Raw genomic sequence first — 17,190 nt, 5'->3', positions numbered from 1 at the left:
TCAGTAAAACATTCAGATATAAAACCTGTATTTTATAGGACAACATTGTCAATTTAACTGCAGCCCAAACATAAAACTGTAACAAACAAGCTTTCACAAAACCCAAGTTCCTATTAAAAATTTCTAAAGAAAGCAGAAAGCAGAATTTTTAACAAATACTTTCCCCTTCAGATTCTGAAATGCAAATAGTGTTATTTGCATTTCAATAAAACTGATTTTATTGACTTAAATACCTGTTCTGAGAAAAAAATACTGTACAGAACAGACAGTAAATTATGGATGGCTTTTTTCTCCTGTTTTAATAACTAAAATTTTCTTTGGAAAATATATTAATATATTTGTTTATGACCTGACAGCAGTTTATGAACTTTCTTAAATAATCATGGTGATATAGCCTGCTATTTTTGCACATTACCTTTCCAAATATACCCAGTCTCTTAGGATCAATGAAGGGCTGTTTCAGAAGTGATCTGAAAGGAAAAAAAGTTTCTTTTTACTTTTGTCAAAGTAAAATGGTGGGTTTTACTTTCTAAATTTATGATGTAAATAACATTATTTGTGCATTAAGGAATTGCTACACATGAAGATCATATCAAAGAAGAAATTACATCCATACAAGTGGTACTGCACTGGGAAATGTGATTTGCTTCCTAATTCCTTTTTCATAAGGCAAACAGTCGGTGTTTGGCCAATCTCACCTAATTTAGATCTTTGATTTTAAGCATCTTGTCTAAATTATCCATTTACATCTGCTTTTCAGTTAATGGAGAGAAGAGAGATACCCTTTAGCATTCCTACACATGTTGGAAACTTCTCTCATTCTGGGGAGGGTCATCCCTCAGAAATGCCAGGATTTTCCACTGACTAGAGCTTAAATGACTGGCTTTGACCAGGTGCCTAGCACCAGCTAAAGGAAGGTAAGATGAATGGAACTTCTTGAATCTAGATAATTATACAAATAATTAATTCTCTCATTAAAGCTATTAATCATCTGTGGTGAATTTCATACAGAAAAGACAGAATAACCTGAGGGGAAATATCAGACACAGCTGCTTATTCATGGAATGGGTGAAGCACTGACCCCTTTCAAAAGAAGAAAAAATATCTGGCTTAAAATCTGTCTTTCCCTGGGAAAACCCAGGAAAAATCCATCCAGACCTTGATATGAGCCATTTTGACACATGCACCCTGAGTAAGGAGTGTTGTCCAAGCTATGCATGACTACTCCACAGACAGAAATTACTCTTTTCTGCTAGCTGGTAGAATCATATCAGTCTAAGAATGATAATGCAAATGAGAAATAACAGGCATTTGCCAAAATGCTCTCATTTTTACCACAGAGTTCTGGAGTAATTGCACAAAGCAAATGGATTTCTAATGGTCTAAATTAGAGCAATATTTTCTGGTATAGACCTAAAATATTGTAACACAAATGTATTTACATGTTAATGTGGACAGCAAGAAATTTACCTACGGAATACAGACAAATATGAATTAGCTCAGGTGGCATATTTGGATTGCACAGAGCAGTACAGCTCTATCAAAGAAAGCACCAACTCAAAGAAAACCCAAAACCACCTCTTTAATCCTTCCATTATAAAGAGCAAGTAAAAATCAAAGTTTCAAAATTTGCAACAGCATTAAAAAACAAACATGAACAATGCAGATAAAACATTCTGGGCAGTTTTATTCCAAGAGCTCATTCATCCAGCTGGAGGCAGGGTGAAAGACAAGAAGAGTTTGCACATACGTACTCTACAGCTGCTATTTGGTCCTTCACTTCCACTGATCCTAAGCACCGATGGACCTCCTGTAGGATCTTGAGGCCTTGAAATCCACTCCCTCTGCCATCAAATCGAGCTACGATGACATTATCAGAGTTGACAAGCACTGAGTCCCAGTCAATGTGAAACTTATCTGTAACCAACTGGCTGCCTGGAGCTTCATCACTGCAAATACCAACACACCAGACACAAACGAAGACTATTGACAATGTGATGCACTGTGCCGAGCTCTGATATTTTATTTAGCCTGCGTGGCAGAGTTCAGTTGGTTATGCAACCCTGCTGAGCTACTGTCACTGCCATCAATACCATCCCATTAGGGCTGCAAGCCCTGCAGCAACAGAATTTCTTTAACTTTATAACCATTGTGCTGCGGTGCTGCCAGTACCTGAATGCACTTTGCTGAAGGACACAGAAAATTAAAGCAGGTAGTGCTGCTTATAATAAAGTGAAGGAAAAATCCCCAAACAATATCACTAATGGCTAGCTCAGTTCTGGGAAGGCTCATGCAGAATTTGTAAAGTCTCACTGAACACACAATGAGGTAAATTCATTCAGCACCCTGATTACCATTTTGTAGGATATACAATACTATTAAGAAGGATGCCACCTGAGAAAACAAAAATAATTGCATTATTGTATTCTTGAATAGTTTTTTTGAAATACAGTACAAAGAAGACTAAAGCATACACTGGAGAAAATTCTATTTTCTCCATCAAAATTCATATGAAGAAATGGATGCAGGCAGGAGTGATAAGTCCATTTTATGACAAAAAAAAAGGTGGTTTACAGCACAAAAGGTGAAATAGAATGGGAGAATGCAGTTTCTAGAAGAACAATATGATTTTCCATTGAAGCCAAGTACACTATTTTCCTTACAAAGAAAGTAAAATGTCAGTTTTAAAAGGGAAGTTTGTCATTATTTTCCCCCAAGATAAACACAGAATAAAAGAACAGGCTACCATGAAGTTGTACAAAATGCAAAATAGTTCTATGCAGGCTGCATCTGCCAGTGGAATGCAAATTAAAAAATGTAAAAGTGTCTGTGCTGGCTGTATGGAAATTAAATTGGATGGTCTGTGGGAATATCCTGTCTAAGGTGAAAGAAAGATGAAGACAGAAATTATTATTTTGCCAAATAGACTTATGTAAACCCTGGGGAGGAAAGAGAGATAAAATATCCTCCAATAAGTCCTGTCTTATAAATACAATAATGTGCTGATTCAGTATCTGGCTTGGGCTGTGGATAACACAGACCACCTTCAAGGTAATCACTCAGTTAATTAACAAGCATATGATGAGTGCGTGTGTTCTCAAGTTCAGTCAGACCTATTTATTGAGTTGCTATCTTATGTACTGAAATCAGGATTACTTGGTAGCAGACTCAGCCACAATATGTTATGCTTGATTTACCATTATCTTGCACATCAGGTTTATACTTGGCTTTATAAAAAGAAAAGGGTATTTTTTTTTTTGTGTTCTTAACCAATTCAGTTATGATTATACTAATTACTGACATTGTGAAGCAATGAGTCTGGAAATACTGTCAAGTGAGCTCTGCAGAAAAGTATATACTCAGGAAGTATATAGTCATTATTATTTGCAATAAGGAGCAGAACAATGCTCCCATATCTGCTCATTGCACAGAGCAAGGCTTTCAGAAGCACTACACATTGGCACAGATGTTTTCACAATTTATCATTACTTCCAATGTAAGTATTTATCATTATTTCCAATGAGCCTCAGACCAGTTACAATCATTTGTAAGTTATTCCAGCTTTCCACAATAATACATAGAAATATCCATGTTTGACTAGGTAACTTTCCAACAGATTAACACATTCCACTCAACTCAATGCAAACATTGTGAGTCAGCCTGCTTTCCTCCCTTTAAATATGAGAACAAAACTAACACAGTGATCACATTTGATTTATACATGTTCCGTATCTAGGTTATATATACATCTGATGGATATAGATATCTATGTTATATTTCTAGACACTTAGGAATAGGGGAAGCACCATTACACTTATAAGCCCTTCTCTAAGCCAGAAAATGCTTAAAACCAAAAAAAGTGTTTTAAATCAAAGTGAATTCCTCCAATAAAAAAGGAACAACAAACAGAACCTCAGCAAGTCTCTCAGTGGGTGAGAACTGACAGTGTTGGTTTCTTAAGCTCCTTTTGGAGGTCATAGCTGGGCTACTTTTGGGCTCAGAGTTTAAACACTATACATTGTCCAGCCCTGCATGATGGATTGTTTGATGTATTGCTTTAGGAAGCAATTTTCCAGTGCCTAGTTTATTTTTAAGAATGTCCATATAAATAGTCTGTGATAAGCATTTAAAGTTATTTCCATTGAACACCTATTAGCAACAAAAGGTCTCTTTACTCTTCAGCTGCCACTGCAAAATGATACTGAGCATCTGAAGTGTTTGTCCTCCACAGAGAGACAGCAGGCATATATTTCCCAACATTTGCATTATGCCTGTCTATATTTCTTATAGTCTTTTAATGGCTTGTTTTCAAAGCTGCACAAAAGATTCACTTTTCCAACCCTAATGCCTCATCTTGCTATCCTGAGAGTGCATTCACTGGGGGCATAAACATGTTTGACTCTTTGTGCAAGGCCCAAAGCATTCATCAGTTCAAATCCAGGTAAACCAGCTCCTACTTATGACCAAAATATAAAAAAATAAGTAAACAAATAAAACCCCCTCAAATACCAGGACAATATTTTCATTGATTCAGTTTTACAATATCAATTTACATATTGGGCAACTTTAAATGGTATTAAATAATAGATAGTGATATTTAAGATACATTATCTACACATTTGAAGGAATGAGGTTAAATATGATCAAGGCAAAATAAAGAATGATTATCAGCTCTGATTTTATTACCCAGATTAAATGCCAGAGTCTTTACTTAATCATTTCCTGTGTGTTACCAAGAAGTGTATCTTCCAACTTTTTTAATGAGTAAGGTGAACCATAATGAGGAAATCAAGGATTTGAAATTTAAACTTTGATCTTAATTATATAGAAAAGAGAGGGTAATCACTTTTTCAGGCAATTACCATGCAGCTCTCTAATATATAGTTACACTGTGTGTATTACATCAGAAGGAAACTGAGTGTGAAACATTATCAGTGGTTTAAGAGAACAAATGGAAGAAAGTGTTTTAATCTATTTAACATTTTATGGGCTACTCATCACAGCTGTAGGAAAAAAAAGAGTGCCAGACAACATAACTGGTTTCTACATGAGATCTGTTAGACAGCCCAGCCATCCAGATGGACATAAATTTTACCACAGCAATACAATAACCTACTATTTGAATACTGCAGCTTGCTTTGCAGCTGCTAATGGATGAATGTTCATGCAATCTTTATCCTGAGGGTTACAGCAAAATCAGGTCCTGGTCCTTAAGCTGAGTTTAAGGATGTCTACATGGAACTGTACTCAGTTCACACCCAGGTTTCACACCAGGAGCAGATTCCTTTGGTACAAGCTTCCTTCTAGGATTCAGCCTTAACACTCAGGCATCTGGGGGGCATGTGCTGGAAGTTCAAACATACCTGCAGACATCCCTGCATGAACACTTAAACATTTTCATAGTCATGCACCTTTGAAATAGCTACTAGCTTTCAGTGATTTGAAAAAAAACCACACCTGAGTAACAGATCACATCAAACATCACCCCATAATAAAATCACTCATCACCTTCCTCCCTCTTTTCTCTTTTTCCTCTTAAAAGTGCAGTGTTACTGAGATGGGAAAGCAAACACCTCTTCTCTGCTAATACTCCACTTTTCTGTTCTTGTATCTTCTGGATTTCTATTTCTAAGTGCATGTTCCCTGGATCAAGATGTTTCACATAATCTCCTTTCCAAAAAATGGACATACAATTAAACCAACATTCTTACCAAGGACATTGATAAACACTCATTTTCAAAGGTTTTTCTCTCAATAGCTGGAATATAATGATAATCATACCATGGCTGAGAATGGAAGAAGGAAAGCAGGGGCAGCTGAACAGTGCAAAAGACAGCACTTGTTATCAGCCCCCAGCTCTCATCTAACACTGGTGGCAGTAGGAACAGGGAGTTTCTCCATCAGCCCCAACAGTACCACTCTGGGACTCAGGAAAGTCAAATATCTGGGAAATTATATCATCTACACAACTAATCAATGTTCCCTATAAAAGCTACATGCTCTCTTTGGACCTAAATACTTTCCTCTTTTTTTCTGAAAGTAGTACTTCTGATCATGAAATAAACTTTAGGATGTCAATTTGGAGCTGTGTAGGTCAAGAAATTACCCCCTACACACCCACAGATATCCAACAGTTCTTTCTCAGGAGCTAGACAGAATTTATTAGGCTCAAATAATCATCCCACAAGGGAACCTCCCATAACTTCAGTGACAGTTTGCAGTTTTATATTTCATTTGGGGACCTCTTTAACAGAAAAAGGGATTGCTGGCAACCTTAGCTTTAAGTCTGTAAAAAGCTGCTGAAGAAATACAGCTTAATGTAACTTCTTTTTCTTCTAGGGAAAAGGAGGACACAAAACATGCTACAGTGCATGAGCCAGGACAGATTTAAAATTTTCAGTTTCATGCTTTCACTAGTGTACAGGGTTTTCTAAAAATAACCCCTGCTAAAGTTAACCTTGAGAATTCAGTATTGCAAAGAATCTGACCGAAAAGACACAAAGTCTCCATACAATAAATGTAGATACAACAATTTGTATTCATAAATTGATGACTTTCTTTTTTACCTCACATGCCTATCATAAAAAACCCCAAAACAATTATAAAATATAACCATACGTCATGTCTTGGCCACATTATTTGCTCACTGGGTACCAACAACTTTGGTAAGTTTAAATTCAGAGCTTGACTCAATACTCATTTCTTTCAGCTCTTGATATCGAAAAACAATTCAAAATAATATTTTCTTTAGCTTGTGATTTCCTGGCCTTGGACTTGTCAGGTTTCTGATCTTTCCCTTCTGTCTTCTCCAGGTTCTACATGAGTTTATAACCCCATATTTTCCCACAGCTGTATATGGCAGATTATGCATTTTTCTGGGATACTTGAAAAGGGAAGCGTTGCACTGCTTACACCTTCGTGTTTCCCTGCTCACAGAAACAGGAATAAGCACAAGTCCCTGCAGTGCTGCTGGGGTCAACTCACAGAGTCAGTTTGCCTTTGGCACTCGTATAAGAGCTGCTTAAAATATAATCATGCCTCCAAGATCATGCTGCAAAGATGAAATAAAATCCATGTGTCCCGTTTCTCCACAAGGGAAGAAAAATCTGTTCATGAGCCAATTAAAGGAGAGAGCTTCCACAACTGCAGATAATTACAACTGAAAATTCTGAGTTCTAAAACACAAACTGGGCTTAGAAATAAGCAGGTTTGTGCCTTTCTGTCCTGTTATCTGATCTGAGGAGGGGAATTTGGGACCATTCAGCAGCTCAGGTCTGTAAACACCTCACATCCAACAATGAGGATTTGCGCTGTCACTGAGGGGAGATCTGCTCCAGGTGACACAGCTCAGTAACGTGGCATTTTCATCAACTTAGGAGCACACATCTACATTTTACTGAAATTCACATCAATTTTTTCCAGCTGGGACTGGAAGGAGCTCTGTAGGTCCAGGAAAGCTCTCTCCACCCATGCTGAGTTTAGGTGGAGACAGGAGTGATGCCCTGAGCTGGCCACACTTTCCCAGGTAGGCTCCAGGCACTCTCATGACTGTTCTTTTCCTCTGCTACACATGTACACACACATAACCTAAAGGCTGACTCTCCCTGCAAGAACACACACTCCATCTCCTTTTAAAGGAACAGCATGGGTTTCCAGGGAATACCATTCTCCTCCCATGCAGCTTTTCTACAAAAATCCACAGACTTGGGAACATGCCTATCATGCCTTCAACCACTGAAGATCAAAAGTAACTTTTATTTCATTCTGGAGTTCCTAAAAGCAGTTTTGCTTTATGCATCTCAACTGAGCCCCTTCTGGAAGGTCTACTCATTTCTCTCAGGGATAAAATAGAGCACATGCTCTGAGGGAGATGGTCTGTGGGCAGGATCAGTAAGAGTCCAGGAATCACTGCAGGACTTCCCAAAGCTACACCATCAGAAACACCAGTGCCTCCCAAACATGAAAGCACAGCAAAGCACAGTCAGGTTTGACTAGCACAAAAAAACCCCAGGCATCTCTACCAGACAGCACCTGTCACAAAATCTTCCCAAGATCAAGCCTTTTGATTTCTCAACTCAAATCCATGAGATTTTTTTTTCCTACAAAAGGTAAAAACCAAAGAAACAAAAAAAACCCCACCCTAATTTCAGATCTAAATATTTTCTACAAAACACTTTTTTATTATTTTGAGTGATTCCAAGCAGATACTTACATTATTAATAGAAGGGCATACTGGTTTCGATCCGTGAAATCTTTTGGCAGTGACAACTGTAAAGGGAATTCTTTTAAGAAAAGAGCAAAACATTAAAGGCTGGTAGTTACACAGATGAAAAACAGTAACATTGAAACAAAACTTTTGGCTTGCTAAAATAACATTTTGCCAGATTTACCGTAATCCTCAATGTGAAGCATTTTGATTTCAGTCTTGTAATTCTTTTTCTTAAGAGCAAATTCTTTCAACACAGGGTTATTTTCCAAAATATAAAACTCTAGAAAACAGAAAGAAAAACCATGTTGAAAGGCATGGAGAATCATCACACCAGAGATACACGAAGATTCAAAATAATTTTACAAAAAGGAAAAATGTGCAATGATCTTGCAAATTAATCTTGCAATTATTCTTGTAAATTAATTCCTTCTGTAAATACTTTTTTTATAATGCAGCTACTTTTCAATTCAAAAAGATGCACATCCAGTTCATTTTTCTGGCTTTGGAGGGCTTTGTTTTCATTATGCAGAACCAAGGAAATTCCTGATGACCAACATGAACATCAGCATCTTTGACAAATCCTAAGAGCAGCTGCAATAGCACAAGGCTGCTCTTCTGGGCAACATCCAAAGCCTCATGCAGGCATCTTCTTCCTCAATATTACCTATTCCAATGCAATATTTAGCCAGCACAGCTAAATGTGGTCACTGTATGCTCTTATTTGTCTTCTGCACTCCAGCCAAGAGCAAGATCATCAGCTTGGTTTAAAGCTGCAGACTAATTAGTTGCAACCCTTTTACACATGAAAGAATGGCTAATTTGTTGTGTTTTTTTTGTTGGCTTTTTTTTTTTTTTAATTCAAATTACCGATCTTGCTTCCAAAATTTAGATTTTTTAAATTAAATAATAAACTCTTCACTTAGGGCCAAAACAGATATCTGAGGAGAATGCTTGTTCTGGGCAGTCAACCAAAATGGTGTAATTATAGTCTGAGGATAGAATAATTGAAATAATCCTTAATCATTCCTTTATGAATTGAAGAGGATAATCTCATCTTGCACTGACACACTAATGGTAAATTATCTCTCTTATTATTTGGCTTTTTGTTGTTACAACAAACAATGTCCCTCTATCCTGACTTGCTTTATTTTACTCTAAGGTGCTGCACATAAATCTCAATTTCAGTAATTCACACTCCATAGTACTTTAGACGCAGGTAATAAAGAGCAAAAGCCTGCCTACACAGAAATGAGGAGCTCCACAGAAGTCTAAAACACATTTATTTGAGCAATAGCTCCCCTTTACTGAGCTGGATAAAACTCCCTGCCGTGGTTGAGCTGTGGAACTGGGCTTTGCAAACAAAAACAATGGCATTAAAAAAACAAAAAAGGAAAAAAAAAAAAAAAACCCGAAAACTAAAGTGCAGATATTAATTAACACTTCATAGCATGGCACTGTTAATTAGGATGGTACTTCAACATGCAAGATTAGCTCCACTGAACAGTGACTGGCCCAGGAGAAAGGGGATGCACACAGGTTCAGTTCAGGATTCCTGGATTCTGGGAAAAATCCTGAGGATAATCCAGTTATTGAAACGAGGATTTGTAAGAGTTGGTTTAGTGCTTTTGAGTGAAAATTTTTCCCTCATTCCTGTAATCTACACTTCCATGCTAGTGGAGTCACAGTGGAGCTGCAGGTGGCAGAGTTGCTACCTCTGCTTCACCACCAGGAAAATTCAACTGCTGAAGGACAGTCTTCCACTAAAAAGCACCTCAGCAGCCAAGAAACAGTAAATATTGGCATCAAAATGCAAGAAAATAATGAGTAAACTTTGACAAATAGAGGTATAGAGTACCCTCCTAAAAAGCCTTTATTATTGGATTTGTCTTCATTGAAAATGTCAGTGGAGTTGTTCTGGTTTGAGAAATAGAAGAGAAGGACTAAACACCAAATGGAGGTCAGCTCTTATTATCAATCATCCTAGGACTGCACCTGACGTCAACATAATTGGATTGCAACTTTAAAAACACCTCTAAAAACACAGAAGGTGTGCTGCAATGGCAGCCTGATCTACATAGGAAGTGACAGGGATGAAGACCAACCTGCCATTTAATTTACTCAAGTGTAAACAGAAGATGAGTCACGTGCATTTAATCCAAAAGATATCTAAAAATCTGAAAAAGTTTTAGGATTCACTGCTTTCCTTACCATTTGCTGATGTGGATGTTGCTTAAAAGGTAATTAGTAGCACTTTATATGAATTAGTTTTCATGTACTTGCATGACATTTTCATTTGCTTTGTCTCCCTTCTCCCACACTCCCCAATGAAATTAGTGATGATAAGAAAACTTATTTCATAAGGTATACTCACTTTCAGTATTACTTGTCCTGTGCACACTTACAACTGGAACACCTGGTCCTGTTTTGAGGAGAGGAGAAAAACAGAGGAAGGGTGAGGTAGTTCAGTGACAAAGAATGGGAGCACCAGTTACCACACAAGACAGGATCCTGGAAGCTCCAGACACACAATTCCCTTCAAGCACAGCAGAAACTCCACTGGTACCTCTTGGAAATGACACAGGCTGGGCTACAGTTCCAACAAAGTGTGAAACAGACACTGCCTTCTGCCTGCTCAGCAGCTCAGACCCTGCACCCAGAATGAGCATTGCTTTTTTTTCTTTAGTAATCTCCATGTTTTAGTTTTAAGTGATGAATAAAAAAATTATGGACTTTTTATGGCACTTAATGGCACTGTTTAAAATATAGCAGTTTGACAGGTTGACTGGGAAATTAATTAATGATAATATCCACTTATTTAATCTATGAAAAAAACTATAGATGTGTTGAAAAATATATTCATATTATTATCTTTTTAAGAAGCTCCCTTGCTATGCCAACTCTACAAAACCAACAGCATCACAGTTAAATCTAGGTGTGATGTAGTCTAATCCTATTTCACGTACTTTATTTTCACTGCACCACTAAGAAACTAAAAACAAGGAATAATTCTTCATGCCAACAGCTACAAGGTGGCATGTGAAACTGGCATGACCAAGCATTCAGCATACTCAGAAGTGGCTCAGTCTGCTGTCCCTGCTCTGAAGATCCTCACCAGGTGCAAACCTGCAAAGAAAATCTTTTGTACCCATCCCCAACAAGGAATTTACACATCAGAAGCTCTGTGTTACTTCAGTGCTTAAATTACCAGCATTCAGTCACTATTGGGTGATGAAGAACAATACAGAAAAGCTGAAATCCCTGAGGACCCCATGGCAGATGAAGGCATGGACCCTTTGAAATGAGGAGTTTCAACTCTCTTTTTGAGAAAAAAAAAAACAAAACAAAACAATTCCCTTTGAGAGTGAAGAGACAGAGCTTAATTTATGTGTTTTGAGAGGTTGTCTCTCTCAATTAATTATGGCATGAGCCTAGGGAAATGTAAATACCTGAAATAAATAGCATGATGACATTCACAGCCTTCACTGAAGATTTTTATCAGTTTCATTCTCTCCCTCAAGGGGGACGATTGACAAAAATCTTACAGGTAGATGGTTGACAAATCACAGCTTTCTGCCATACCTCTCTAAGAAAATAATTTCATAAGATGTCTCTTTTGCTTTGGTTTGTTTTTATTTCCAGCTCTTTTTACTTCTGAATTTGTCATTTTGCTTTCAATTCTTATTTGAGAAAGACCATTTCTGAGCAGGGAAGCACCAGCATTTTCCAACCTATCTCTATTTGTCATACTAAAAGATGGAAGGATGATGACATTTTGAAAAAAGGGAGATTGCAGTAGATTAAAATGCTGATCAGAGGAAAAAAAGAGACAAATTTGTGTCAGAGGCATTGTGTTACAGTGCATCAGAACAAAGCACAACACTTGGATTTCCCATTGACCTCCTATCAGAACCTCAAACCCACAGCTTATTTCCAGCTGTATAAAAGGGGAGAAACAACCACTCCCTTTCTAAACTATCTTATTTGAGTGGAGAGAAAAATATCTTGCTAGTGTTTGTGAAGTGCCAAAGGAAAAATCCCCAAGCAGTGTGGAAAGTAAGTGCAAAGGATGTGCTTGCCAAAACTGAGAGGCTCAGGATTCAGTCCTCCACCTACCAGGCAAGAAATAACTCCTCACTCAGGAGAGTCTCTGGAGATGGATACAGCAGGTAAAATGAGAGATCTCCTGGCTGAGGGAAACTAAGAAGGAAAAACAATCCTAATAAAGGTGCTTGTGGGTGAACAGGAGTTTGAAGAATTGCAACTTATACAGATAGAACCAATCCAGAGCCCCCCAAGGGTTTTTCTGGGCAAATTGCTTTTGTCACAATTGGGTGAAGGCTTTTTGCTGTGGGAAAATGAGTGTGAATGCACACAGCAGACGTGCCATTTGTCTCCTCAAAGCAGTTTGCTCAAACTCCCACAAGCAGAAGAGTTTTGATGCCACTTCTATGGCGACCTTGCCACCAGTGTTGACACTGCCAAATGTCCAACCCAGCCCAGGGCCCTGGCACTCCACAGGGGCCACATTCTGCTGTACCTGCCAAGCTCTGAGGAAACACAGCAGAAGACCCTGAACAACTCCCAGCCAACATTCACTCTACATTAATGTTAGAGGCAGGGAAAATTAATGACAGAGGTTTAGCATCCCTGCCCAACATCTACTGCAACTCAGTGGAGTGTAGGTTTAATCCTGGGAGGATGATCTACAGCCTTCCCAGCTCAACCAGAGAACTGCCAAAGTCACTGAAAGTCGTGAGCTTGTGAGTAATCACATGCACAACCTCCTACTGGCATCCACATTTTTATACCAAAGAAGCACATTAAAAATTACAGGCTGAATATATTTTGCTAAAATAGTAACAAGATGCTTTTGGACCCTGGCACATTGCTGATTCAGGGCAAAAAACTCCTCCCAATTTACCAACCCTCTCTTCTGCAAGAATCTGAGATCTACCCCATAGGGATTATGTCAAGCACAAGGGAAAACTCTGCTTAAAGAATGAGGAGCTCATTACTCAGAGAAGGACGTCAAGATTAGCTCCATCATTTCTGCTGCAGATTTAACCATTTATAAATCACACAGCTTGTTCATTCTTCTTCTAATCAGCTGTACTATAGGTGCATTTCCACAAAAAAAAACCAACCCAAAACAACAAAACTGAAAACAAACCCCTTATTTTAGCCAATATATATTCATAGTTTCCTTGTTTGGATACATTCAATGCTCAAGTCAGCAGGTATTTTATTTTTGTGTGGGAAAAAATAGTAGAGTTGTAAAAGAAATAGAGAAAAAGCATGAATGTAAAATGAGCTATTTATATGTATTTCAGATGAACTGTCATCTGCTCTTTGCACTCTGATCCTAGCTATTAAAAAAATGCTAGGGGGATAGTGTCTGTAAAATTTTTCAAGTTTCAAGGACAACAGGTCTAACTATGTACTTTATTATGCATTGGCTCATGCTTTTCTGAACCTTTTTCATCACTTATATATCAGTGTTTATTTCCTATGTGTAGGTTATAACTTTCTCTGTGTGGGATAGTTTAATTTTTTTTAATTCTGAAGCCAGCTGGTGCCATGAAGTGCTACTGGAATGCAGACCACAGTAAAACACTGTGAGTTATTTATTACAATTGCACTGATAAAGAGGATCTGTCCCTGGGGATTAAACCACAGCTGTTTTTTGGTAGATACACCCATACACATAATTATGGTGGTGTACAGATACACTGCACATACATGTGTACAAACACTGCTAGAGAACACAGGCTCCCATTTTTTAACTAGATATAGTCACACAAGACCAATCCCAATATATAAAATAATAAACTGTTACAAGCCACAGTACCATCACCAAAATCCTGAATTTTTTGGTGAAGGATTTCTATTTAGGGTCAATGTAAGCTGATGTCCTTTATTTGGACAGCGGGGTCAGGATTGGAGCAGCTTTCTGACATCACTCATAATTTAGCAGAACATCTTTAATTTAATCATTTCACAGAACATCTTTACTTGCAGTCTTAGAATGAGCTCTGTACAGAACTTTGAGTAATCCACTGCTGACCTCAATGTTAGAGTCCAGCCTAATGCCCTTCCCAAGGAATACATTAATTCAGAAGCCAGCAGCATTGCACCCTGTGCATTTGCTCACCTTTACAGTGCAGGAGAAAATGCCTGTTCATGGGGCTGAACTTGGCACTGAAGTAGGTGCACTGCTCCTTCTGGAAGTCACACGAGAGACACTGACGGTTCAGTGACCCCACTGTTGATACACTGGGGGAAGGAAATGATCAGAAGCATTTTACATTGGAATAAAATACAACAAAGTAACCTTGGCTATGTAGACAGGATACAAAAGCTGCCCAAAGCACCACTGGCACTGCAATAACTCACAGCATTTGTAGGAAATTATAAAAACCTCACTAGCCTCAGGTTTAGGCTGAAAATAAGGTGATTTTCCCCCACACTTTAAATAACATGATTAAAACCTATAAATATTTTTATTTAGTAAAACACAGTCATATTAAATGCTTGTATTTAGGTTAAAATTTTAGATGATTATAAAGGAAGATAGTGAAGATCTATGGTAAGAACATTTTTTGTTAGAAACTTTTCTATTTTTTAGAAAATGGGAATTTTAATTTTGAAAAGCTGTGGCAGTTTCTTTGTTACAGCTCAAGCATACTAATTTTTACACAATGTAAATGATTACCCAAGCACATAGCACTTATGGCTTGGGATGAAGAAGCTGATAACATAGCCCCATGTAGCTCTTACCTGTGCAGCTGTCTTCCTCTTGGGGACTCTTCAGTGCTTAAGAAATAACTGTGTCCAAAAGAGAAAAAAGTTAAAACTCAGTTTGGTTAACTGTTTGATTTGGGCAGTGTTTAGATAAGTGAGAAACACCATAAGTAATATTTTTAAAAATTAAAACTTCACAAATATCCATGAAGATAAAATACTTATAAACAAACCCAGGTTCCAAGATTAAATTTAAATCCAATGCACAGATTAGTTATTTCAGAAGCTATACAATTTCCTGTTAAAACCATGATGAAAACAGGATTTCATGATTTTAATTCCTGTGATGCCCAGGAGCTCCAGTAGCAACCAGGACACCTCTCTGCATACTAAAAAACACAGAAGAGAAAGTTTCTGCTTCACTCCAAGAGTTTGCAATATAAACCCAAATAGCAGATAAAGGTCACAATGAAATTATGTCATATATTACAATAAGTCTTATGAGACCTGAGAGCCCTTTTGAGTTGTAAACCAACTTTTTTCTTCTATCTGCTTTGCATAGGTGGAAAGAGACTTTGTAAGAACCCCAAGACAAGCCCTTGGTGTTTCCCTGATGAGATCCCCACAAAGTTTCTGCTTGACAGGCAGAAGGAGGCCAAGGCAGTCCCTCAAGAGGCTGACACAGCCCGTGTGACATCTTTCAGCTCTCTGCAGCCTGACTGCATCCAGACCTCATTGCTACCCCTGGGCCTTGCAGAAGCACCAGGAAATTCTCTACGGATATATTTTCAAAACCCATAGAAAGACTTGCAAAAAAAAGGTTTCCTCCAGTACCAGAGGAAAAGATGAGACTTCTTGCAGCCTCAAAAAAGTTCTTGTTGAAATATCATTTATTTTAAAGCAAATGTGAAGTAAATATGCTTGTGTATTTTTTGCCATGGACAGATAGAAGTGAAAATTAAACGAGATCCACTGAAGTCAGGTGAAGCCTTCAGACATTTTGTGTTAGTTCTAAACTCCTCCCAAAAAGCACCAAATATGCATTTTATCCACTCTCTCACCAAGATGAGCTGTGGAAAGAATTCTCTGTGGGTGAGAATCAGAAGCTCTGATAATCTCTACAAATAATTTGAATTTATGAAGTTGGATCAGATCCCCAAAACTCTGAGACCTCATGCAGTAAAGGTGTGATGTTTTATCAAGTACTAAAAATTTATTATGACTTTTTATCTGGATTCCAGGAAAGAAATTACCAAAATGCTATTACTGCTGCACTGTGTGTTGATTCCTTCTATTCTGAAAAATATGGAGTCAAGTGATATTACATTGTGATTCTCTCCCTCTGCATAAAAAAGCATTTAGGAAAAGAATGGCAGATCGATTGTCTTAAAACTGCACCTTATGTACTCAGGTGTGTCAAAGTTATGGTAATGCTCTGAAATTAAAGAAATATTGCTGTTTAATTTTGAGTTTAATGGATTCAACTTTAATAACTTGAATATTTTTATTAAAAAAGGGAACAGTGCTTACATCTTTTGAGTATTTTCATCATATGCCAGGATTTTGATAACTTCCCAGTTTCCCGATGTCAGGTGCCTCACACTGATTTGTTCACTTTTAGCCTGTTGAGAGATGGGAAAACATTAACTTTCACCTTGCTACATTCTTCTTTGCCTGGCAGGATTGCCTGCACGTATCATTACTGATTACAGCTTTTTAAACTTTAATATGCAACATAACATCTTCAAACCACAAACCTAATAAACTTTTTGACAGACCTGAACTTCACTTATCCTTTCCCTCCTGTCTCTAAGCCTTTTAAAGTCATTAAAATAATCTTGGTTTTCAGCACAATTTTTCTTTCAGCTGCCCCCTATGTCAATAAGTGATAGAAGCCAGGAAGCAATGCAGGTAAAAACAACCCTTTGGCTGGAAGTTGCAGCAAACTCTTCATCAGACACAAGTTAAAATAAAAAAAACCTAAGTGAGAAGCTTATCTGAGTGCAAAAGGTAAAATCATGGCTCAGGCTATTGAAGATTAAAACTTAAACCTTCACAGTTTGGACATACTTTTTGGGGATTTTTCTATATTAGGGTTATTATGCTTGGCATGGATATACATATTCTTAGTTTTCAAATTCAAGACAAAATTTATAAAGAAAAGAAATATCTCAGAGGTGATACTCAGAGGTTACAAGGCCTATAAAAGCAAAAAGGTTGGCCTTTTTTTTAATCCATGT

General features: G+C 37.6%; 1 protein-coding gene across 2 annotated transcripts in view; it reads right to left on the bottom strand.

Annotated features, from left to right (window-relative positions):
• The window catches only part of DPP10 (dipeptidyl peptidase like 10), a 437,009-nt gene that overhangs the window by 9,392 nt on the left and 410,427 nt on the right, over positions 1 to 17,190 (bottom strand). For both annotated transcript variants that reach the window (XM_063161640.1, XM_063161639.1), the window contains exons 14-21: positions 16,481 to 16,572; positions 14,987 to 15,034; positions 14,361 to 14,482; positions 10,581 to 10,628; positions 8,391 to 8,489; positions 8,213 to 8,282; positions 1,755 to 1,949; positions 416 to 470 (exon numbers count right to left, since the gene is read on the bottom strand). In XM_063161640.1, coding sequence (XP_063017710.1) covers positions 416 to 470; positions 1,755 to 1,949; positions 8,213 to 8,282; positions 8,391 to 8,489; positions 10,581 to 10,628; positions 14,361 to 14,482; positions 14,987 to 15,034; positions 16,481 to 16,572 — 729 coding nt within the window. The remainder of the gene's footprint in view (positions 1 to 415; positions 471 to 1,754; positions 1,950 to 8,212; positions 8,283 to 8,390; positions 8,490 to 10,580; positions 10,629 to 14,360; positions 14,483 to 14,986; positions 15,035 to 16,480; positions 16,573 to 17,190) is intronic.

Source organism: Melospiza melodia, chromosome 8, assembly GCF_035770615.1.
Source record: "Melospiza melodia melodia isolate bMelMel2 chromosome 8, bMelMel2.pri, whole genome shotgun sequence".
Lineage (NCBI taxonomy): Eukaryota > Metazoa > Chordata > Aves > Passeriformes > Passerellidae > Melospiza > Melospiza melodia.
The sequence above is the reverse complement of the archived record's forward strand: the minus strand, read 5'-3'. Positions and strand labels throughout refer to the sequence as shown.